This window comes from Mustelus asterias, unplaced genomic scaffold, assembly GCF_964213995.1.
Source record: "Mustelus asterias unplaced genomic scaffold, sMusAst1.hap1.1 HAP1_SCAFFOLD_35, whole genome shotgun sequence".
In the NCBI taxonomy this organism is placed as follows: Eukaryota; Metazoa; Chordata; class Chondrichthyes; order Carcharhiniformes; family Triakidae; genus Mustelus; species Mustelus asterias.
The window spans coordinates 4,848,805-4,872,951 of NW_027590117.1; the positions used below are offsets into that span (position 1 = coordinate 4,848,805).

A 24,147-nucleotide genomic window follows, 5' to 3' on the forward strand; every position below is an offset into this window, starting at 1 on the left:
GCTGTATAAAAGGAGCCTGAAAGATTTCCTCTCATATTGTGCAGAGATCTGAGTGAAGAATCATCATGTCAGGCAGAGGGAAAGGACAGTAAGAAGTCTCACAACACCAGGTTAAATTCCAACAGGTTTATTTGGTAGCAAATACCATAACCTTTCGGAGCGCTGCCCCTTCGTCAGATGGAGTGAAAATCTGTTCTCCAACTGTGCACAGAGACACAGAAATCAAGTTACAGAATACTGATGAGAATGCAAATCTCTACAGCCAGCCAGGTCTTAAAGGTACAGATAATGTGGGTGGAGGGAACATTAAACACAGGCTAAAGAGATGTGTATTGTCTCCAGACAGAACAGCTAGTAAGATTCTGCAAGATCAGGGGGAAAGGTGTGGGGGTTACTGATAATGTGACATAAATCCAACATCCCGGTTTAGGCCGTCCTCATGTGTGCGGAACTTGGCTATCAGTTTCTGCTCAGCGACTCTGCGCTGTCGTGTGTCGTGAAGGCCGCCTTGGAAAACGCTTACCTGAAGATCCAAGGCTGAATGCCCGTGACTGCTGAAGTGCTCCCCCACAGGAAGAGAACAGTCTTGCCTGGTGATTGTCGAGCGGTGTTCATTCATCCGTTGTCGTAGCGTCTGCAGGTACCTGATACGCTGCAGGAAAGGATGTCCCGAGGCATGGTACATTGGGGAAACCATGCAGACGCTACGACAACGGATATAAGTGGTATAATTACTTCTTAGGAATTCGCAAGGGCAAGGGGATCACAGTGTCCGTGTATGAATATAAGGGGTTAATTCACATTCACTGAAAATGAGTGAATCTCCATCACTCTCTCTCTCACACACACCCACACACACACCCACACAAGCTCTCACAGACCAACACTCACACATCTCCCACCACGACAGATGGCGAAATTCAAAATCAATAAAAAATCTGGAATTAATGGCCTTGAATCAACTTTCGTAAAAAAAGACAACTCAAGCACTAATGCTCTTCAGGGAAGGAATTCTTACCTGGACTGGCTTACATACAACTCCCGACCCACAACAATGTTGTAGGCCCTCGGAGGTGGCCTACCAAGCCACTCAGTTCAAAGGAAATTTGGAGACCTTGCCTTGTGGTATCATCGCTGAAATCTGAAACTTAGCTCGTATTCTGGGGACCCGGGTTCAAATCCTGACAAGGCAGTGGAATTTGAATTCAATAAAAAATATGTGGAATTAAGGATCTCCTGATGACTATGAAACCTTTGTCGATTGTTGTATTAATCTATCTGGTCCTCCAGGGACCACAATCTGCCGTCTTTACACAGTCTGGCCGACATGTGATTCCAGAGCCACAGCAATGTGGTTGACTCTCAATTGCCCGCAGGCAACTAGAGTTGGGCAATAAATACTGGTCAGCCAGTGGCACCCATGTCCCATGAATTAATTTTTTAAAAATGCAAGCCCAGTCAGCGACGCTGAAAAAATGCATTGAAGATTCAGAATGAGGAGATCCATCAACTTGTTTACAATCCCAGAGTTTGCAAATACAGAATGGATTCCAAACTAGTTTACTGTTCCGGGAGCTGACCGCCAGAACAAATTGCTTGTACACGCACAGTTCTACCAACAGAATCAGAAAGATCCCAATCCTCGAAAATCAGCAGATAATGCAAAACATATTCTGAATATGGCACAGATATAAAGGTAAAGTTACCATAATCCCAAATGACCATCCGCTGTTCCCCATCTCAACAGGGAGAGCTTAATGGTGTTGATTTAGCCTCAGGATTACTACACCTCAGGCGAGGGGCAAGGCTGAAAATATCTAACAGCACATCTGCATTTTCTTTGCCGTAAATTTGTATGAACTTCTTGTTTTCAGTTATAAACTGGAGGATACAGTATGTTTTAATAACGGCTCTTAAAAACTGTCCTGCCACCTTCAATGACATATACACATGTCCAAATATGTCCTGCTGTTCTTGCACCAGCTTTTGGAATTAATTCCTTTATTTTATATTGTCGCTTTGTGTTATTCCCACCAAAATGAATCACTTCATTCATCATCTGCCACATGTCCTCCCATTCCACCAACCTGTCTGTGTCCTTTCGGAGTTCGACTGGAATATCTGTAGCTCTTTTCACAACCATAGGACGTCCCAAAATATTTTAATGATGATAAAGTATTTTTGAAATGTAATCGCTGCCCAATTGCTGAACTTTTCAACTGTCTGTTCGACGACATCAGAAATTGCCAGATGGGAACGGGGAATAGTTGCTGCAGCAATGTCTCTGTGGCACAAAGAATGGCATTTTTGATTTGATTTCATTTGATTTATTATTGTCACATGTGTTAACATACAGTGAAAAAGTATTGTTAAAGTATTGTTTCTTGTGCACTATATAGACAAGGCATACCATTCATAGAGAAGGAAACAAGAGAGTGCAGAATGTAGTGTTACAGTCATAGCTAGGGTGGAGAGAAAGATCAACTTCATGCAAAGTAAGTCCATTCGAGGTAAGTCTGTGAGTTCGGAAGTTCAGGATCCAGTCGCAGAGGGAGGTGCCGAGGCCCAGGCCACAGAGTTTGGAGATGAGTTTCCTGGGAATAATGGTGTTGAAGGCTGAGCTGTAGTCAATAAATAGGAGTCTGACAGAGGTAGCCTTGTTATCTAGGTGTTCCAGGGTTGAGTGCAGGGCCAGGGAAATGGCGTCTGCTGTGGACCTGTTTGCGGCAGTGGGTACCAGCATGTTAGACTGCTAGTCATTGTCTTGTGAAATGTTCAAAGGTTGTGGGTCCGAATCTCATCGGAGTCAGCTTTCTGGGTAAAATTTGAAGAAATTAGGAACTGGTGTGTCAATCTTCTCAGAGAAGCGAAACTGCCGCCTCGAACTTGGAGGACATTCGGCCCATCAAGCCTACACCGACAACAATCCCACCCAGAATGAATCCCCGTGATCCCATATGTTTACCATGCTAATCCCCCTGACACGAAGGGGCTATTTAGCATGGCCAAACCAGCTAATAGAGCACTAATTTTCATGGCTGACCTGCCGATTCCGGAAAGACAAAATGTGCCACTGGCGTCTGCTTTGGAGCTTCCGAAACCACATGTTGACATGGTGGCAAACTCGTGTCCAAAGCGGGTGCCCTGATTTGAATTGACTGTCAGATCGAGTTTCTCAGAGGATGAGAATTATGGGAATATCGAATTGTTCTGGACGATTCTCTCAAGCCTGAGTGTTCAAACTTCATCTTGGAACCTCAAAACACTGAACGAACCATCACCGACGAGGATGGGATTCGAACCCACGCGTGCAGAGCACAATGGATTAGCAGTCCATCGCCTTAACCACTCGGCCACCTCGTCACGCAATAACTTCTCACCAAGCTTTGACAAAGGGCTCGAAATGTCAGCTTTTTTCTCTCCTTGCGGATGCTGCCAGACCTGCTGAGATTTTCTAGCGTTTTCTCTTTTGACTTCTCACCAAACCAGGGTGTTTTAACACCCGTAACAAAGAACATATTTCTCCCACAGGATAATGCTGTGTTGCTGCTTTCTTGTTAATCTGGTTCGCTGCTACTCTTCCATTCGATGTGGAACCACAGAAAGTAAAGAGGGAGACAGTTCCATTCCCTGGTCCCAGTTTGATTTTCAATTCACCGAACATAACCCGGATGTAAAATGCAGCAAGCAGTCTGAGCTTGTGGCGCAACGGTAGCGCGCCTGACTCCAGATCAGAAGGTTGCGTGTTCAAATCACGTCAGGCTCACGAAGCTTTTCTACGTCGGATTTTGTGTCTGGGTAAAATTGGTATCTTGGTAAAGTTGATTGTTTGCGATTGTTCCCGAAATGGCAAATTTCAAAACGATGGTAGAAATTATATTTTAGGGATGCTTCCGGTTCGCATGCTCAGTTTTGTTTTTGCACAGTTTTATATCTGAAACAATGTGTCAGAGTTATGAGGTGTTCATTGCTTGCAAAATTAAAGCAAGGTCCACAGACTCAGATGTTCCTATGGGTCATCAAAGGAGACAGCTGACTGTGGCGATTTAACAGGATGATTCACACGTCAGGAGAGGAGCAAGGCTTCGAAGCCGGGCCTTCATGAACAATCTCAACCGATACAGGAATTAATCCCGTGCTTTTGGCTGAATAAGCTGTCCAACCATTTAATGAAAGGGCAACTCTCCGACAGCTCATGCTACCAAATAAACCTGTTGGACTTTCACCTGGTGTTGTGAGACTACTTCCTGTGAACCTGGGACATATGCGCTGTGTTCCCAGTTAATGAAAATCAAGATGATGAAACAAATTTACTGTCGAGAAAACCCAGATTTACCTTTGGGCAGCAGCCGAATGTTACGATTTGATGTTCGTGAGAACATGATAGCAGATGATGGCTTCGATCCATCAACCTCTGGGTTATGGGTCCAGCCACTCTGCCCCGAAACGTTGCCGCTTCCTGCCTATTCCTGTTGCATGGGTGAGAGGAAACTATTCATTGTATTTGTATTTCAAACAAGACCCACGTGTTGGGAAGCGCACCCTGGCTGGACAATAACACTTAACATCAGCCCGAATCAAACAGACAGAGAAAGACACACAGAGAAGCAGTAAGAGATGTTCAGGACACACACAGAGCGATAGACAGAGAAGGTACCCAACAAACCAACAAGATACTGAGATGGAACAACTGATTATGTTTGAAAAGGGATCTTCTGTTACATAAAGATAGACCTTGTTTTAAAATTAATTTCATGTAGGTGTAACTGCACTCTCTGCTGTGTAACTGTTCTCTCTGTTGTGAAACTGTGTCTCTGCCGTTGACAGATCTTTATTGTGGTTGTGTCAAATTCATCCCTGTTGTGTAAATATATTCATAAGACATGGGAGCAGAATTATGCCACTTGGACCTTTGAGTCTGCTCCACCATTCAATCATATATTTCCCTCATCCTCATTATCCTGCCTTTTCCCCATAACCCATGATCCCCTTATTAATCAAGAATCTATCTATTTCTGTCTTAAAGACACGCAATGACCCGACCTCCACAGCCTTCTGCAGCAAAGAGTTCCACAGATTCACCACTCTCTGGCTGAATAAATTCATCCTCATCTCTGTTTTAAAGAATCGTCCCTTTTGCCTGAGGTTGTGCCCTCTGTTTCTAATTTTTCCTACGAGTGGAAACATCCTCTCCATGCCCACTCTATCCGGGCCTCGCAGTATCCTGTAAGTTTCAATAAGATGCCCCCTCATTCTTCTAAACTCGAAGGAATACAGATCCAGAGTCCTCAACTGTTCCTTATACGACAAGCTCTTCATTCCAGGGACCATTCTTGTGAACCTCCTCTGGACCCTTTCCAAGGCCAGCACATCCTTCCTTAGATATGGTGCCCAAAACTGCTCACAATATTCCAAATGGGGTCTGACCAGATTCCCGGTTATGTAAATATGAGCCATCTTGAGCAGAATTTTTATTTTCTGTTCTGCAAAGGTGTTTCCTGTTGTGTGAAATGTTCTCTGTTGTTCAGTGAAAATGTTTCCTGTGGGAAACCAATCAACAGGAATTTCAAGGCCGCCATTTCTGAGGCTTGGTTTCAAGTCCAGACTTATTTCGGCCGAATGGCCTACTCCTGTTTCTGTTTTTGATCAATGATTCTGTGTATCAAATCAGTTAATTTAAATTTCACCAGCTGCCATGGTGGGACTTACTCCATGCCTCCAAAGATCAGTGCGGGCCTCTGGTTTACCAGCCCAGTGACATAACCTTTCATCCCTGTAAACAAAAACACTTCATTCAGCTCATTATTAAACCTCGTCCTGAGGAAATTAGAATTGCCTCCACAGAACTTCAATCACCCAATCAATACAAAGCATTTTGCTCTAGTTGGGAACATCAATAATTTATCCAGATCAAACAGATATTGTGGAATTGGTCAGAGCTAAGATTATTTTAGAATTGAATTAATAAAATAACAAGGACCTACATTCTGAGAAAGCACCCTGCAATGTTTGGAAGAAAATGTGGATTTAATATGATGTGGGAGATCGGTTCCCAGGATGCTCCACCAGAAACGACCATGACAGAACTCAAACCTGCAATTTTCTGATATCATTACTACAAACACCAAAGTCAGACACTTTATCCATAAGGCCACACAGTCAGCTCATAACTACTGCAACCTGATGTTAGTACCATGTGAATAAATACTGTGAAATATTCTTTTCGTTCTATCTCTAGATGATCCACTGATTCCTAGATCCCTGAAAATACAAGGGAAAGCTCCAGCTGCCGTACATTGTATTTTTTGATGATAAAAGAGCCTTTCACTCTGTGACTTGTGAAGATTCATGAAACATGAGGAATGGAGTATTAATGTATGATTATAAGAGCAGCAAGACAATGTTGGAGCTATACAAAACTTTGGTGAGGCCATAGTTGGAGCACTGAGTGCAGTTCTGGTCAAATCACTGGAGAAAGGATATGATTGTACTGGAGAGGGTGCAGAGGCCATTCACCAGGATGTTGACTGGGATAAGACCATAAGACCATAAGACATAGGAGCGGAAGTAAGGCCATTCGGCCCATCGGGTCCACTCCACCATTCAATCATGGTTGATTTCAACTCCATTTACCCGCTCTCTCCCCATAGCCCTTAATTCCTCGAGAAATCAAGAATTTATCAATTTCTGTCTTGAAGACGCTCAACGTCTCGGCCTCCACAGCCCTCTGTGGCAATGAATTCCACAGACCTACCACTCTCTGGCTGAAGAAATTTCTCCTCATCTCTATTCTAAAGAAATGGGATGGAGAATTTGAACTAGGAAGAGAGACTATATAGGCTCGCGTCATTTTCTTTACAGCAGAGAAGGCTGAGGGGAGACCTGATTGAGGTGTATAAGATTATGAGGGTTATGGAAAGGGTGGATAGGAAGCAGCTGTTCCTCCTAGTTGCAGGGTTGATACCAAGGAAGCAGAATTTTAAGGTGAGGGGCAGAAAGTTTAGAGGGGATTTGAGAGAAACATTTTTTCATCCAAAGCATGGTCAGAGTCTGGATTGCAATGCCTGGAGAGGTAGTAGAGGTGGGAAAACTCACTAATTTTACAAAGTATGTGGATGAACACTTGAAATGTCATAACTTTCAATGCTACGAGCCAAGTGCTGAAAGGTAGGAATACTTGTAGATTTAATGTAGGTTTGTTGGTGCAGACGTGATGGGTCAAAGCGCCTCTTCTGTACTGTATGACTCTCGCTATTATCGTCAGACTTGGCTTCTCACGGACATGTGTCAGCACCCTCTCCTCATGGTTGCACAGTGGTTAGCACTGCTGCCTCACAGTGCCAGTGACCCGGGTTTGCTTCCCGGCTTGGATCACTATCTGTTCAGTGTCTGCACGTTTCCCTGTGTCTGCGTGAGTGTTCTCCAGGTGCTCCATTTTCCTCCCACAGTCCGAAAAATGCACTTGTTAGGTGCATTGACCATGTTAAATTCTCCCTCAGTGTATCCGAACAGGCGCTGGAGTGTGGCGACTGGGGAATTTTCACAGTAACTTCATTGCAGTTTTAATGTAAGCCTACTTGCGATGTTAATAAATGAACCTAAAACACTCCACAAATACATGCAGTCAGTGATCCTAACCCAGTGAACCAACACAAACCCCGTTCAGTAAAAACTGCAGCCAAATAAGGTTGTGTCATTGCACCAATTCTCTTTTTCATTTTCCTCACTGCAACACTGCACCTGTTCAGCCTGCACCGTCCTGATGAGAAAGACAAAATCCCGCTTCAGTAATTGAGCTCCAGGCTGCAGGTAAAGCTTGTGTGGGTGCTAACTCAGAAACTTAGCCCCAGCTCACTGAGCATTCCTTCTGAGAAGCAGATGAGACTTTAGTTTGCAACATGCAGAAAAATAAAGATCATTTCCACCATTCCCGACTCGGAAACACCCCCAGAAACAGCATCTCCACATCATCGATTCACTCCACCAGTGATGGCTATGCTTTCAATTCTCAGGGACTCAGCTCCAGAATTCCCTCTCTAAACCTCACTGCTTCCATCTTCCTTTCCTCTCCTTTCATTTCTATCGCGTTTCCTACATTTATTTCCTCCTTCCTTTCCCCCAGTTCTACTTCTCTCACGCTCTGACTTTCACCAATCCTGTTGTTGCTTTAACTATCGTAAGTAAATTAGAGTTGTACAACGGTAATTCTAATAGCGGTTCCGCTTTAAGGATTCTTTACCCGCCTCCAGCTGTCTGATTTCTCATTTGTTATTATTTATTATAAGGAAATAAATGTAGGAAACGCGAATGAGAAATGAGAAATTGAGTATCAGTTGTTTGGATTTAATATCAGTTGTTTGGATTTAGTATCAGTTGTTTGGGTTTAATATCAGTTGTTTGGATTTAGTATCAGTTGTTTGGGTTTAATATCAGTTGTTTAGGTTTAATCTCAGTTGTTTTGGGTTTAATCTCAGTTGTTTGGGTTTAATATCAGTTGTTCTGGGTTTAATCTCAGTTGTTCTGGGTTTAATATCAGTTGTTTGGGTTTAATCTCAGTTGTTTAGGTTTAATCTCAGTTGTTTGGGTTTAATATCAGTTGTTAATATCAGGGATTTGTTCCCAGGAGCAGGCTGAGGGTAAGAGAGTGGGTTTTCTGACTTTAATTAATTATTTATTTTTTTGTTTCCTTACACTCTTATTAACTTTTCACTGTCTTACTTGACATAAAGTGTCCAGTATGAGTGTGAAACCAGTGTGTTGTTCCCAGTGTAGGATGTGGGAGGTCCTGGAGGCATCTGGCCTCCCGGACATCCACATCTGTGAGGGGTGTGTCGAGCTGCGGTTCCTGAGGGACCGTGTTAGGGAGCTGGAACTGCAGCTCGAGGATCTTAGGCTGATGAGGGAGAATGAGGAGGTGATAGACAAGAGCTATCATCAGGTGGTCACACCAGGGCAACGGGAGGAGGCCAAGTGGGTGATGGCCAGGAAGGGTAAGGCTAGGGTGGTTGAGAGCACCCCAGTGGATTTGCCCCTGCACAACAAGTACTCCTGCTTGAGTACTGCTGGGGGGGACAGCCCGCCTGGGGGAAGCAGCAGTGGCCGTGTCTCCGCAGTGGAGTCCAGCCCTGTAACTCAGAGGGCTAAGGAAAAGAGGAGGAAGGCGGTATTAATCGGGGACTCGATGGTGAAGGGGACAGACAGGCGTTTCTGCGGAGGTAGGCGGGATTCTCGCATGGTGGTCTGCCTCCCTGGGGCCGGGATCCAGGATGTCGCTAGTCGCGTCCCGGAAATCCTGAGGTGGGAGGGAGAGGAGCCTGAGGTAGCGGTACATATTGGTACCGCTGATGTGGGTAGGAAGGGAGAAGGGGTCATGAAAAGGGAGTACAGGGAATTAGGGAGACAGCTGAGAAAGAGGAAAGCAAAGGTAGTAATCTCAGGATTACTGCCTGTGCCACGGGAAGGTGAGGGCAGGAATGGAGTGAGGTGGAAGATGAATGTGTGGCTGAGGGACTGGTGCAGGGGGCAGGGATTCAGGTTCCTGGACCATTGGGACCTCTTTAGGGGCAGGGGTGATCTGTATACAAAAAACGGGTGGAACTTGAATCACACGGGGACCAATATCCTGGCCGGTAGGTTGGCTAAAGTTACTGGGGAGAATTTAAACTAGATAGGTTGGGGGGAGGGGAGCTAGAAGAGTTGACTAGGATCAAGGAACTAATTGATGGGGTGGAGGATGCAGGGGTAAGGGGAATTACAAAATTAATGGTAGAGGAGAGGGTGCAAGTGAATGAAGGCGGTAATTTAGATAAGGGAGTAGAGGGAGAGGGTGTTCGCGACTCATCAAAGCGGGTCCAGATAAAAGCTGGAATAAGGACACTTTGCCTGAATGCACGAAGCATTCGGAACAAGGTATATGAGTTGATGGTGCAAATCAGCACGAGTGGGTACGATCTAGTGGCCATTACAGAAACGTGGCTGAAAGGTGACCAGGACTGGGAGATGAATATCCAGGGGTATCAGGCGTTTAGGAAGAATAGACAGGAAGGAAAAGGTGGTGGGGTCGCGCTATTAATAAGAGATAATATCAGGGTAGTACTGAGGGATGACATAGGCTCTGAGGAACAAAACGTGGAATCATTATGGGTAGAGATGAGGAATAGTAGAGGGAGAAAGACACTAGTAGGTGTGGTATATAGGCCCCCAAATAATAATGTTGAGGTGGGGAGGGCTATAAACAAGCAGATAAGGGATGCGTGTAAAAACGGAACGGCAATAATCATGGGGGACTTCAACATGCACATTGACTGGCAGACTCAAGTCGGTAAGGGTGGAATGGAGGAAGAGTTCTTAGAATGCTGTCGGGATAGTTTCCTTGAACAGCATGTTACGGAACCGACGAGGGAACGAGCTATTTTGGATCTGGTATTGTGTAACGAGGTAGGTAGAATTAAGGATCTTATTGTGAAGGACCCTCTTGGGTCTAGTGACCACAATATGGTCGAATTTCTGATTCAGATGGAAGAGGAGAAAGTTTGGTCCCAAACCAGTGTCCTCTGTTTGAACAGAGGGAAATATGATAGGATGAGGGATGAATTGGCTAAGGTAGACTGGGAGAGCAGGCTGGCAGGTAGGATAGCTGAGGAACAGTGGAGGATTTTTAAGGAGATCCTTTTCAGTTCTCAGCAAAAATATATTCCAGCAAAAAACAAGGATTGTAAGAAAAGGGAGAACCAGCCGTGGATAACGAAGGAAATAAAGGAGAGTATTAAAATAAAAACAGCTGCGTACAGAGTGGCCAAAAATAGTGGAGAAACAAGTGATTGGGAAAAATTTAAGAAACAACAAAGAGAGACTAAGAAAGCGATAAAGAAAGGAAGGATAGACTATGAAGCTAGGCTAGCAATTAATATAAAAAATGATAGTAAAAGTTTTTATAAATATATAAAAAGGAATAGAGTGGCTAGAGTGAATGTTGGACCCTTGGAGGACGAGAGGGGGGAGTTAATAGTGGGAAATGAGGATATGGCTGAGTCTTTAAATAAGTTTTTTGTGTCGGTCTTCACGGTGGAGGACACAAATAGTTTGCCAAATATTAACGATAGAGGGTTGGCAGCAGGAGAAATACTTAATACAATTAATGTTACCAGAGAGGCAGTGCTGGGTAGACTAATGGGACTGAAGGTGGACAAGTCCCCGGGTCCGGATGGAATGCATCCCAGGGTATTGAAAGAAATGTCAGAGGTAATAGTGGATGCGTTAGTGATTATTTATCAAAACTCGTTGCATTCTGGGGTAGTGCCGGTTGATTGGAAAACGGCTAATGTTACGCCGCTGTTTAAAAAAGGAAGGAGACAAAAGGCGGGTAACTATAGGCCGGTCAGCTTAACGTCTGTAGTAGGGAAAATGCTGGAATCCATTATTAAAGAGGAGATAGCAGGGCATCTGGATAGAAATGGTTCGATCAATCAGACGCAGCATGGATTCATGAGGGGAAAGTCGTGCTTGACGAACATGTTGGATTTTTATGAAGATGTGACTAGGGCGGTTGATGGAGGAGAACCGGTGGATGCGGTGTTTTTGGATTTCCAAAAGGCGTTTGATAAGGTGCCCCATAAAAGGCTACTGAAGAAGATTAGGGCACACGGAGTTGGGGGTAGTGTGTTAAAGTGGATTGGGGACTGGCTATCCGACAGGAAGCAAAGAGTCGGAATAAATGGGTGTTTTTCCGGTTGGAGGAAGGTAACTAGTGGCGTGCCGCAGGGATCGGTACTCGGGCCGCAACTATTTACCATTTATATAGATGATCTGGAGGAGGGGACGGAGTGTAGGGTAACGAAGTTTGCAGACGACACAAAGATAAGTGGAAAAGTGAATCGTGTGGAGGACGGAGAAGATCTGCAGAGAGATTTGGACAGGCTGAGTGAGTGGGCGAGGATATGGCAAATGGAGTATAACGTTGAGAAATGCGAGGTTATACACTTTGGAGGAAATAATAACAAATGGGATTACTATCTCAATGGAAACAAATTAAAACATGCTACCGTGCAAAGGGACCTGGGGGTCCTTGTGCATGAGACGCAAAAGCCCAGTCTGCAGGTACAACAGGTGATCAAGAAGGCAAATGGGATGTTGGCCTATATTGCGAAGGGGATAGAATATAAAAGCAGGGATGTCTTGATGCACCTGTACAGGGCATTGGTGAGGCCGCAGCTGGAATACTGTGTGCAGTATTGGTCCCCTTATATGAGGAAGGATATATTGGCATTGGAGGGAGTGCAGAGAAGGTTCACCAGGTTGATACCGGAGATGAGGGGTTTGGATTATGAGGAGAGGCTGAGGAGATTGGGTTTGTACTCGTTGGAGTTTAGAAGGATGAGGGGGGATCTTATGGAGACTTATAAGATAATGCGGGGGCTGGATAGGGTGGAGGCGGAGAGATTCTTTCCACTTAGTAAGGAAGTTAAAACTAGAGGACACAGCCTCAAAATAAAGGGGGGTCGGTTTAAGACAGAGTTGAGGAGGAACTTCTTCTCCCAGAGGGTGGTGAATCTCTGGAATTCTCTGCCCACTGAGGTGGTGGAGGCTACCTCGCTGAATATGTTTAAAGCGCGGATGGATGGATTCCTGATCGGTAAGGGAATTAAGGGTTATGGGGATCAGGCGGGTAAGTGGTACTGATCCACGTCAGATCAGCCATGATCTTATTGAATGGCGGGGCAGGCTCGAAGGGCTAGATGGCCTACTCCTGCTCCTATTTCTTATGTTCTTATGTTTTCGCCGCGGATCGAATTGTATGACGCAATGACGCTGGGCTGGGAGTGACGTTGCTGGAGCCGAACATCAGCGCCGCATTCCGATTGGTGTATGTGTTACAGCGGCGTTCTTCGATTGGTTCATGCCGATGTCAATCGTGATGTGGGCGGGTGTTGTTTGAAGCATGTCGCTCTATTGGTCAAGATTAAAACGTCATTTCCATTGTTCGCGCACATTTCAGACAGACTGAGCTCACTGATTGGATGATGCAGCCATCACTCAATCAACGCAGAGCGTCTATTGGATAACAGAAATGGCTCAATTTCTGATTGGTTTTCTCAGCTGTCGGTCACAGGTCGGTGACTGTGATTGGACAGAGGGCGGGGGTACACACTGGTCCCATCAGACACCGGGCGGCGGTAAATGTCCGGCCAGTGGCTTCAGTCCCCGGGCCCAGATCCTGAGCCGGCGGTGGGGCTTCGGATGGGGGAAGGGTTTTGGCAGCGGGAATCCCGCCCCGCCCGGCTATCAATCCGCAGCTCAGGGTTTCGAATGGCGGCTTCCTGTGTAAACATGTCACGCTGCAGCTCCCCAGTCTCGGCGCTGCAAACCCCGTCACACCAATCAGCACAGAGACTGGGATCTTCCTGTGTTCTTGTGTGGGGCGCAGTGCCACACCGGGTTACAGAACCTCACTCTGCATCGGCCAGGGAGAGATACTGGAATCTTCCGGTGCCCTGTGTCTGGGGCCAGGGCTTGGTTACTCTCAGTGGGTCTCCCTCATTGTTTGGTTCTAATTGCAGCCTCTCTCTCTCTTGCAGTCAGTCTGGGTGTTCCTGACTGAGCAGAATGGCCTGATCTCACCACACACATTGAGATGGAGGAGCTGCCGACCGAGACGAAGATGATTGAGAACTCCAGCTTTCGCTCCACTCGTTTCCTGAGGCCCAGCCCTTCATTCATCATTAGTTTCCTCAGGTTGTCAGGTACATTAACATCTTCATCTGCTGTGAACACTGACCTGACAGTGGGAAGGTATTGGAGCAGGATGGTGCAGTCAACTCTGTCAATAGTGGGGGACAGGTGGAGAGATTGTTCAGCTGGGTAAGATGGCACTCCCCAGTTCCATTCTTCTCTTTCTGGTCTTAAGCACAACATCACCCGCAATGGTTTATCTTCCCACTCCTGTGCTGTTACCTCCCGAATCCCCCAAGGATCTATCCTTGGCCCCCCACAAGGCGCATTGACTCTTTTCCACCATTCAGTTCGATCATGACTCATTTATTTATCTTGATTGCCACACAGTCACAGTATTAAAAACAAGAACGGCAACAACATCAAACAATACATAAATAGAAATCACACTATGTTTCTGACAGGTTTTCCAAAAGTCACTGCGTTTTCAGCATTCACCACAGAATCAGGCAACGCTTTTGAAATATCAACAATTCTATGTGGGATAAACAAATTGACTATTGAGACATGAACCAAATTTCTGTAGTTTATTATGACACACAAAATACAGTAACTGAGAGTAAAGAACTTTTCAAGCTTGGGTAGTAAGGCCATGTATCACAGAATATTACAGTGCAGAAGAGGCCCTTCAGCTCATCAAGTCTGCACCGATGCATGAAATGCCCTGACCTGGGCACCTAATCCCACTTGCCAGCACTTGGCCCATAGCCTTGAATGTTATGGCATGCAAAGTACTCATCCAGGTACTTTTTAAAGGATGTGAGGCACCCCGCCTCCACCACTTTCCCAGGCAGTGCATTCCTGACTGTCACCACCCTCTGGGTAAAAACATTTTTCCTCAACTCCCCCCTAAACCTCACACCCCTCACTTTGAACTTGTGTCCCCTCGTAACTGACCCCTCAACTAAGGGGAACAGCTGCTCCCTATCCACCCTGTCCATTCCCCTCAATCAAGTCGCCCCCTCAGTCTTCTCTGCTTCAACAAAAACAACCCAAGCGTATCCAACCTCTCTTCATAACTTAAATGTTCCATCCCAGGCAGCACCCTGGTAAGTCTCCTCTGCACCCCCTCCAACGCAGTCACATCCTTTCTATAATGTGACAACCAGAACTGCACACACAATTCCAGCTGTGGCCTCACCGAAGCTCTATACATCATTGATGCACTATCAATTACAACGCGGAGACTTCTGAGAGTGAGGGAAAACTAATAGGCTTTTATTCTCTGAGAACAGGAGCACACCCTTTTAGCTGACCTGGTCTGAACTGAGGCAAGAAGGAGGGACCATCACCTTTATACCTCACTCTGGGTGGAAAGGGAGGGGTCCCAGGTGGAAAGGGAGGAGTCTCGGGCCAGGTGCAGCATGGGTGTGTCCAGGTACATACATGTAGTAACAGTGGTTCACCACAATCATGACCTCTCTGCTTTTGTAATCTATACCCCGATTGATAAAGGTGAATGTGCCATACACCTTTTTCACCACACTATTAACCTGCCTTTCTGCCTTCAGAGATCGATGAACAAACACGCCAAGGTCCCTTTGTTGTTCGGAACTTCCCCGTACCAGACCTTTCATCGAGTACTTCCATGTCAAATTAAAATGTATCAATTTATAAACTTGAACTGAACCATAAATCAGCCTTCTCTAAAGATTGCAATCCAAAATCTCTTAATTCCTCATAAAATATTCCCCACATTCCTTCCATTTTCCTGGTAACATGTCTTTGCAATCTATGAGCTGTATTTCTCTTTGAAAATGTGGATTCCAAACTGTGGATTCAGGCTCCAGATGTGGGCGTAGTAGCAGCTTATAGTGTTTCAGATCTTCAGCTTCAACCCCATTTTACTCCTTGATTTTTTTGAGAAACCAAAGTTTGTCTATTTCAGCCTTAACTGTCATAGAATCCTTACAGTGCAGATGAAGGCCATTTGGCCCATCGAGTCTACACAGACTCTGACACAGCATCTCACCCAGAACCTATCCTGGTAACCCCACATATTTATCCTGCTAATCCCCCTAACCAATATATTTGGGACACTAAGGGACAATTTAGCATGGTCAATCCACTTAACATTTGGAGCATGGGAGGAAACGCAAACAAGGGGAGGATGTGCAAACTTTACACAGACAATCACCCAAGGTGGAATTGAACCTGGGTCCCTGGAACTTTGAAACAGTATCCGAGTGTGGGATTTACTCACTCTGGTACAGTGCGAGAGTGAGGGATTTACTCACTGGATGATGCAGTGTGAGAGTGTGGGATTTACTCTCTGTCTGATAGTGTGTGAAGTGTGGGATTTACTCACTCGCTGATACAGTGCGAGAGTTTGGGATTTACTCTCTGTTCGGGTGTGAAGGTGAGGATCATTCTGTATCTTTTAGTCTCGGGGACTATGCGACTGATGGAGTCATTCTGTCTGTGGTAGTGTTGGAGACTCATTGTGTATTTGCCAGTTGGTGGGGGCTAAGAGTGAGCGCGGGATTCATTCACTCTCTGGGATGATATGCCAGTTTGGGATTAATGTTGTAGCTGTCCTTCTCGGCCACTTTGAGGGGGCTGGGTTTATTCGGTACCTATCAGTCTTTGTAACCATCTGTGAGATTCATCCTGTATTTGTCAGTCTCTGGCAGTGTGAATCAGTGTGATATTGATTGAATATCTTTCAGTCTGTGGCATTGAGTGTGCTCCGCTGCTCAATGTGATAGTGGAATTCAGTCTGTATCTGTCAGCTACTCGCATTGAATGGGAATGTGGGAATCATTCTCAAAATCTGGGAATCTTTGACACCAATTCTGCATCTGTTTAACTTCAGTGCTGTTTGTGAGAGTGGGATTAATTCTGTCAGTCGGTGGTACTGTCTGTGAGATTGGGATCAATTGTCAGGGCCCTGCATATAATTATATGCTGCCTCTGGCCTGTGTAAGTGAGACACATTGTGAAATATGAGGAACTTCAGTTATTGAGATAAACTGGTGAAGTTGGGACCACGTTCCTTGGAGCAGAGAAGGTTGAGAGGAGATTTGATAACAGAATCATGAGGAGTCTGGACAGAGTTGACAGAGAACAACTGTCCCCATTGTTGGATGGGTTGAGAAGCAGAGGGAACAGATTTAAGGGAATTGGGAAAGGGAGGAATGGATACATGAGGAGAAACTTCTTCCTACAGCGAGTGGTTATGGTCTGGGATGTGGGGCCTGACAGTGCATGAGAGGCAGCTTCAATCGAGGCCTTCAAGAAAGAATTGGATTATTGCCTGAAAATGAAGAATGTGCAAAGATGTGGGGAGAAGGTGGATGAATGGCCCGAGGTGTGTTACTCACTTGGAGAGCCAGAACTTGACAGGCCAAAAATCCTCTTTCAGTCGTGTAACAAGTGTGTCTCTCTGTGAGTTTGACTATGTTGATTACGCACATCAGATTCTGGTGCTGTATGTGAATGTGGAATTCATGCTGTGTCTGTCAGCATCTGGTGCTGGATGTGAGTGTGGGATTATTTTAGTATAATTCAGTGATCCTCCGTGGGAATGTGGTAAACCGGTTTGAAAATGTGGGTCTGTAACTCCCACTCTTTAATGGGTGTGTGTTGTTAGAATGTAACCGGTGACAACTTTGATTGGATGTAATGAGACTAATGGGAACAAGATGTAAGGGTCAGCTGACCCAGTGAACCATGGAACCAATTAGAGTGATGTAATAGTCAGCTGACCAGCTGATTCACTATAAATAAGGAACTGTGCAGAATTTTGGAGAGCTTGGATTGGCCCAGGCGAGACCCCGAGTTTGGAGTAATGATGCTTCTTTATCAAACCCTTTCTTTGATTTATAAGTTGGAGTAAGTTTTGTTGTATTTTCATTAGCTGCATTTTGAAGAGTTCCTTCTGAAGAAACATGTGCTGTTTGTGCACATTCGGCAGTCTATGTGGGTTTGTGATGATTTGTGACCATGTCAGTGGTACCATATATGTGTGTCAGATTGATTAGTGTCATTCAGGATCAGGTTCTGTCAGTGAGATCAGTAACAGTCTGTCTCTGTCAGTGTCTGGTAATGAACATGTGCTCGAGAATGATTCTGAATCTGTCGTCTCTGCTGCTCTGACAGTGCAGGATTCATTACATAACCTCAGGCTCTGGGACTGTTTAACAGTCTGAGTTCATTCCACGTTGAAATTTCAGCACAGAAACAGACCATTAATGCTGTGGGTTTTAATGGAATTATTGAGAATTTGGCCGAGTATTAAATCACTTTCTATTTGAACACAATTGGGAAGGACCATGGATCTTTTCATCTCACAATCGTTGCAAAGTCAAAGAAAGTGTTATTCAAATTTTATTAATCAAATTGATGCTTTCATCATTCACTCTGGTTGTAAGAACTTTATACTTGAATGTTGAGCTTAGCTTTCACTGTTAGAATATAATATCTGCCGTACACTCTATGAGGCATCAGGTTGGGTATGTGATCTGTATCTCAATCTGTACTCATCAAATTTATATGTATTCTTATCTTAATGATCACAGTTGGTGTCTCAGGTTATCCTATCATTCAGTTGTATCTGGCATTTAATTTAATTGCAGCCAATGCTGCAATATTTTAGGACTGACACATTGACAATCTGATAGTGGGTGAGAATTTGGACTGGGATTTATCTATCTCTCTGTCAGTGGTACTGAGTTGGGGTGACATGGAAACAATGTCTGTCTCTCCTGCTCTGACTGATTGTGGATTAAAAAGATATCTCTGGAACCACATCCAGTCCATGCTGGTTCTCCATGCAACAATCCAGTCAGTCTCACTCCCCTGCTCTATCCCCAGAGCCCTATCAGTTTATTTTCCTCAAATGTCCATCGCAATTCATCTTTCAAATTCTTCATCATCTCTGCTTCCACCCTCAGAAAGAAGTTTAACAACACCAGGTTAAAGTCCAACAGGTTTATTTGGTAGCAAAAGCCACACAAGCTTTCGAGGCTCTGAGCCCCTTCTTCAGCCCCTGAAGAAGGGGCTCAGAGCCTCGAAAGCTTGTGTGGCTTTTGCTACCAAATAAACCTGTTGGACTTTAACCTGGTGTTGTTAAACTTCTTACTGTGTTTACCCCAGTCCAACGCCGGCATCTCCACATCATGTCCACCCTCAGAGGCAGCGACTTCCAGGTTGTTACTCGCTGCATGAGAAGTTCTTCCACACACATCCCCTCTCTGTCTCATCCCAAAACCTTCAACTTGTGCACCCTAGTCCTTGCATTCTCAGCGAATGGGATCAGCATTTCTTTGTCTACTTGATCTACACCTGGCATAATCCTGTCCACCTCTATCAGATCTCCCCCTCAATCTGCTTTGCTCCAAAAAGATCAATCCCAGCTTCTCCAGCCAAACCTTGTGGCTAAAAGCCTCATTGCTGAAACCATTCTGGTTAATCTCCTCTGCACCCGCTGAATGATCCTCACGTGTTTCCTCAAGGGTGCTGAGCAGAACTGGACTCAATACTGCAGCCGTGGTACAATCAAAACTTTCTAAAGGCTCAGCATAACTTGCATGATTCTGTACTCAATGCCTGTGTCCTCATGGGGAGGTCACTCGTGTGAATGGGGAGGGACTGAACTAACCTGGCAGGGGGATAGACATCAGTGTATAGAAGTAGAAAGGAGGAATATCTAGAGGAAGAAGTAGGGCCATATAAGATCAGAGTAGATGAAGAAGGAATCTAAGAGGAATACAAGGACAGGTTTAGAATGCATGTGTGTAATCACACAGTGTGGTGTATCAGGTTGGTGAGTTAGAAGCACAAATAGCATTTGGGAATACAATACACTGGCAATGATGACAATGTGGCTTAGAAATGGAGTGAACCGGGCGATTGCTATTCAATACAATGTGAAGAGAAAAGACAGAGAAGGGAAAAAGGTAGGTGTGGTGACAAAGAAATAGAGCAGCAAATCTGGAGGCAGATCAGCCATTGCAGATACAGAATTAATTCCATTCTCACACAGACTGACAGGAAGGTTGACTGCATGATCCAAGTGTCTGTGGGTCGTCACTTGGGTAACAGTGATCATTGTATCACAAGCTTGATATTAGCAAGGAACAATCTAAAGTAGCACTTCTGAATGGGAAGAGGACTAACTTCAACGGGAGGAGCTGGGATTGAGCGAGAGTAAAATGGAGCCAAAATCTGACAGGAAAAACTAACAGGACAATGGGTGATTTTTCAGGAGATGTTTCAGGTACAGACTCGGTACATTCCAATCAGGTTGAAAGGGAGGGGAACCAAAGCCAGAGCTGGATGATGAGGAAGATAGAAAATATAACGAAACAATGAAGAAGCCGCATGATGCATGTCAGAAGAATTCTTCAAATGAGAACCACTATACAAAGAGAACAAGAAAATAAATAACAGTACAGCACAGGAACAGGCCCTTCAGCCCACAAGCCTACGCCGAACACGTTGTACTATCGAGACCATCCACCTGTACCCCTCTATTCCCTGCCTGTTCATATGTCTATACAGATAAGTCTTAAATGTCACGAACATATCTGCCTCAACCAACTCACTTGGCAGTGCATTCCAGGCCTCCACCACCCTCTGTGTAAAAAAACTTCCCCGCACATCTCCACTTAACCTTTCCCTCCTTAGCTTGTACTTGTGCCCCCTTGTAATTGTCATTGTCAAAAAGCTTCCAACTGTTCACCCTATCTATATCCCTCATAATTTTATAAAGTTCTATCAGGTCTCCCCTCAGCCTCTGTCTTTCCAGGGAGAACAATCCCATTTTATTTAATCTCTCCTTATAGCTAATACCTTCCATCCCAGGCAACATCCTGGCAAACCTTTCTGCACTCTTTCCAAAGCCTCCACATTCCTCTGGTAGTGTGGTGACCAGAATTGAACACAGTATTCCAAATGTGGCCAAACCAACATTTTATGTAACTGTAACATAATTTGCCAACTTTTATACCCGATGCCCCGCCCAATGAAGGCAAGCAAGTCATATGCTTTCTTCACCATCTTTTCCACATGTGCTGCCATGTTTAAGGATCTGTGGACTTGCATGCCCAGATCTCTCTGTGTGTCTTGCTCCTGATGCTTCTGCCATTTATTTTATAGCTCCCATCTGAACTGGACCTACCAATATGAATCACCTCGCATTTGTCCGGATTAAATTCCACCTGCCATTTCTCTGCCCAATTTTACAGCCCAGCAATACCCTGCTGTATTCTCTGACCTCTTCATCACTATCCCCAACTCCAATCTCAGTATCGGCCAACTTGTTAATCAGTTCAGCTACGTTTTCTTCCAAGTCATTTATATATATTACAAACAACAGAAAACCTGCGGAACACCACTAGTTACAGACCTCCATTCAGAAAAACACCCTTCCATCACTACCCTCTGTCTTCTGTGGTCAAGGCAGTTCTGAATCCATCTGGCTAGTTCACACTGATCCCATGTGATTTAATCTTTTGTACCAGCCTGCTATGAGGGACCTTTTCAAATGCTTAACTAAAGTCAAGGTAGACAACATCCACAGCACTTCCGTCGTCAATCATTTTTGTCACCTCCTCAAAAAACTAAATTAAATGAATGAGACATGACGTCCCTCCTACAAAACCATGCCGTCTGTCACTAATAAGACCATTCAGTTCCAAATCCTCTCATTAAAAATCTTCCCCAACAATTTCACTATCATTGACGTCAAGCTCACCAGCCTATAATTAACCGGGTTATCCTTGCTACCTTCTTAAATAATGGGAAAACATTAGCTATCCTCCAATCCTGTAGGACCTCACCTGTGGCCAACGAGGAAACAAAGATTTCTGTTAGAGACCCAACAATTTCAAATTTTGTCTCCTTCAGAAATCTGGAATAAATGCCATCTGGCCCTAGGAGTTTGTCCACTTTAATGCTTTTTAATTCACCTAACACTTCCTGCCTCATAATTTGTCCCAAAAGGCTTACATATCCCTCTGAGACACCACCAATCAACATGTCCCTCTCCATTGTGAATACCGATGCAAAGTACTCATGAAGGATCTCACCCATTTCCTTTGGTTCTACGCATTATTTCCCTCCTTCGTCCTTAAGTGGACCAACTCTTTCTCTAGCTACCCTCTTGTTCCTAATATCTGTACAAAATGCCTTGGGATTCTCCTTAATTCTGTCTGCCAAGGATATTTCTTGACCCCTTTTTGCCCTCCTAGCTCCCTGTTTGAGTTCTTTTCTACTTTCCCGATATTCTTCAAGTGCTTCATCTGTTTTTAGTTGCCTCGGCCTCATGTATGTATCCTTTTCCTTTTTGATTAGATTCACAATTTCCCTGGTCATCCACTGTTCCCGAATTCTGCCTTTCCTGTCCTTCCTTTTCACAGGCACATTCCAGTCCTGCACTCTGATCAACCGCTCCTTAAAAGACTCCCACATGCCAGATGTGGATTTACCCTCAAAGAGCCTCTCCCAAACAACAGCCTCCAAATCCGACCTAATCTGGTTGTAGTTAGCCTTCCCCCAATTTAGCACCTTTCACCCGAGGACAACACTCGCCCTTTTCCATGAGTATCTGAAAGGTTCCGGAATTGTGATCACTGTCCGTTGCATGTTTCCTCACTGCAACTTGGATGACCTGGCTGGGCAAATTCCCGAGTACTAGGTCCAGTATAGCCCCTTTTCTAGTCGGACTAGTCACATATTGTTCCAAAAAACCTTCGACACTCTTAAATTCCTCACCATCCGACCCCAAGCACTAAGGGATTTCCAGTCAATATGAGGAAAATTGAAGTCTCCCACTACAACAAACCTTTTATTTCTACATCTGTCCAGAATCTGTTTCTATATCCGTTCAACTTCCATGGGCTGTTGTGAGGCCTGTAGTACACCCCGATCATAGCGACTTCCCCCTTCCTGTTTCTGAGCTCTACCCACAGCGTCTCATTACATGATTCTTCCAAGTTGTCCTCCCTCTGTACAGCTGTAACATGTTCCCTCACCAGTATTGCAACTCCCACACCTCTTTAACCTTCCCCTCTGACTCGCCTAAAACACTTTATATTCTGGAATATTTAGCAATCAGTCCTGTCCCTTTTTTAACCAAGTCTCCGTTGCTGCAACTACATCCAAGTTCTGCTCATGAATCAGGGCTTTAAGTTCATCTGTCTCACCCGTTATACTCCTTACATTGAAGCAGTTCAACTCCTGACCTCCAGGTCCATTGAGTTCGACCTCCCCCAGCCTGCTGTTCCTTTTAGCTCGCCTGGCCATAGTCCCATGGTCATCCGTACTGTTCTGATTTCCACTCCCTGCCACATTAGTTGAAACCGACCTGAACCATAGCAGCAAACCTCCCAGCCAGGATGTTGGTGCCCCTTCAGCTCAGGTGTGACCCGTCCTTCTTGGCCAGGCCCCACCTTCCCTGGAAGACATCCCAATGATCCAAAAATCTGAAGCCCTCCTTCCTGCACCAGCTCTTTCGCCACGTGTTCAGGTGCACTATCTCCCTGTTCTTAGCCCCACTCGCACGTGGCACAGGGAGTAATCCTGAGATTACTCTCCGAGAGGTCCTGTTTTTAATCTTCTACCTAACTGCCTAAATTGCTGTTACTCTTTCTACCTTTGTCATGTGTGACATCTGTCTGATTTCCCTCCTGTTTTGGGATGCTTTGTATCCACTCAGAGACATCCAGGACCCTGGCACCAGGGAGGCAAACTGCCATCCTGGAGTCTATAGAGTGAGAGTGTGGAATTCACTCTCTATCTGTCCATCTCTGTTACTGTATGTGAATATGGAATTAACTCATTCCCGCTATCTGTCAATGTATACATGAGAGCACAATTCACTCTCTGTCAGTCTCTGTTACTGTATTTCAGGGTGGAATTACAGTGAATTTCTTCCTGTCAGTTTATTTGAGAATGGAATCAATTCTCTGATGTGTCAGCCTCTATTAGTGCAAGTCAGTGTGGAATTAACTCGATCAGTCTGTCTCTGTTCCTGTGTTTCAGTGTGCAATTACCTCTGTCTTATCCTGAGGATTGATTTGCTCAGTTGGCCGGACAGCGGGGCTGTGCTGCGGACCAACCCCAACAGCGTGGGTTCAATTCCCGTACCAGCTGAGGTTATTCATGAAAGGGGAGAGCAGCCTATGGTCATCTGGGACTGTGCTGAATTTAGTTTTAACCTTTCTGTCCATCTTTGTTAGCATGTGTGAATATAGAATTAATTCTGTATCTGTTACTCTCTATTACTGTATGTGAATGGGGCATTAACGCTCTGTTCATCTCTGATTTGCATGTGAGGCTGGAAGTAACTATTCTTTATCCTTCACTGCAGTGAGGCATTAACACTGTCAATCTCTGTTACTGTACGTAGGAGTGGAATTGACTCTAAATCAATTCATAACAATTTATCTGCCAGTCCCTGTTACTGTATGGAAG

The 24,147-nt window shown here is 44.9% G+C and overlaps 2 protein-coding genes and 2 non-coding genes across 9 annotated transcripts in view; 2 read left to right on the plus strand and 2 right to left on the minus strand.

The window, feature by feature from the left end:
* The window catches only part of LOC144482285 (uncharacterized), an 872,976-nt gene that overhangs the window by 778,282 nt on the left and 70,547 nt on the right, over positions 1–24,147 (minus strand). Inside the window, exon 2 of the mRNA XM_078201468.1 lies at positions 4,773–4,778. Within this exon, the coding sequence (XP_078057594.1) occupies positions 4,773–4,778 (6 nt within the window). The remainder of the gene's footprint in view (positions 1–4,772; positions 4,779–24,147) is intronic.
* LOC144482277 (uncharacterized) overlaps positions 1–24,147 on the plus strand; it is a 411,284-nt gene that overhangs the window by 362,818 nt on the left and 24,319 nt on the right. The window contains exons 1-3 of one of the 6 annotated variants that reach the window (XR_013495925.1): positions 13,130–13,172; positions 13,575–13,857; positions 15,240–15,565. The exons of 1 other annotated variant lie outside the window; for it this stretch is intronic. Coding sequence is in view for 2 of the 5 variants with exons in the window: in XM_078201459.1 (XP_078057585.1) it covers positions 13,631–13,739 (109 nt within the window). In the remaining 3 variants the exon portion in view is untranslated. Of the gene's footprint in view, positions 1–13,129; positions 13,173–13,208; positions 13,435–13,574; positions 13,858–15,239; positions 15,566–24,147 lie in introns of those variants that run through there. 4 more of the 6 variants (XR_013495923.1, XR_013495924.1, XM_078201459.1 and 1 more) reach the window with 4 other exon arrangements.
* Positions 3,282–3,363, minus strand: trnas-gcu (transfer RNA serine (anticodon GCU)). Its single transcript has one exon. It is a non-coding gene; the product is annotated as a tRNA-Ser (tRNA).
* On the plus strand, positions 3,695–3,766 carry trnaw-cca (transfer RNA tryptophan (anticodon CCA)). Its single transcript has one exon. It is a non-coding gene; the product is annotated as a tRNA-Trp (tRNA).